The sequence below is a fragment of the Phalaenopsis equestris genome, unplaced genomic scaffold (genome assembly GCF_001263595.1).
Source record: "Phalaenopsis equestris unplaced genomic scaffold, ASM126359v1 Scaffold186757, whole genome shotgun sequence".
In the NCBI taxonomy this organism is placed as follows: Eukaryota; Viridiplantae; Streptophyta; class Magnoliopsida; order Asparagales; family Orchidaceae; genus Phalaenopsis; species Phalaenopsis equestris.
The window spans coordinates 1-684 of NW_018206706.1; the positions used below are offsets into that span (position 1 = coordinate 1).

Consider the following 684-nt stretch of genomic DNA (forward strand, 5'->3'; position numbering starts at 1 on the left):
ATACATAAGAATTGAGTGGCATGTATGTAAAGCCTACTTTTTTTGGTTAATTAAGAGCTTCCTAGTAAGATGTTCAGATTTCTGACCTTCAAATGTTTAGCTGGGTTTCTGAAAGGCCTTCCATGGTGCAGGTAATAGTGAGTGCAATCATACATCACATAACCGAGCAAACCCCCACCAAATAAGGCAGGGGCTGCGGCGGGCTTCGCTACGAGTTTGGTCAGGTTCCATAACTGCAGTAAGGAATCAATCATGGCATCAGTGAGCGTATAGTATTGTTACTGGAACAGTTAATTATGTTATATGATTGAATTTCATTAAAAAAAAAAAATTGGATTAGAATTTGGTGCGGATCGATCTATGCATGAATCAATCATGGCATCAGTTTGACTCAGCTTGAAATTGAATCATTAGCAACCGTAATTACCAGAAAAGTTATGTTTTTTCAAGTATTGTGAACATCCAACCTAACTATGGTTAGGATACATAGTTATTTGTTGTCTTTTAATGTTAACTCTTATACTCATAAATTAAAAGTGAAATGAGAGAATACATGAGACTTACTGGAATGCAAAGAATAGCAGCCGCAGCTGGGGGAAAAACAAGGCGAAGGCCATCCATTGGATGTTTATGATGGCATCCGTGAAGCAAATAATGTGCTGTGTTTGCCCTGCAAATTTACTG

General features: G+C 37.9%; 1 protein-coding gene across 1 annotated transcript; it reads right to left on the minus strand.

The window, feature by feature from the left end:
* Positions 1-28: 28 nt before the first annotated feature.
* LOC110034418 (dihydroceramide fatty acyl 2-hydroxylase FAH1-like) lies at positions 29-677 on the minus strand. The gene is made up of 2 exons (XM_020738683.1): positions 565-677; positions 29-233 (listed from the first exon to the last, which is right to left on the minus strand). Exons 1-2 carry the CDS (start codon positions 619-621, stop codon positions 51-53), a joined length of 240 nt encoding a protein of 79 aa, XP_020594342.1. The 5' UTR covers positions 622-677; the 3' UTR covers positions 29-50.
* Between the last annotated feature and the right edge of the window lie 7 nt (positions 678-684).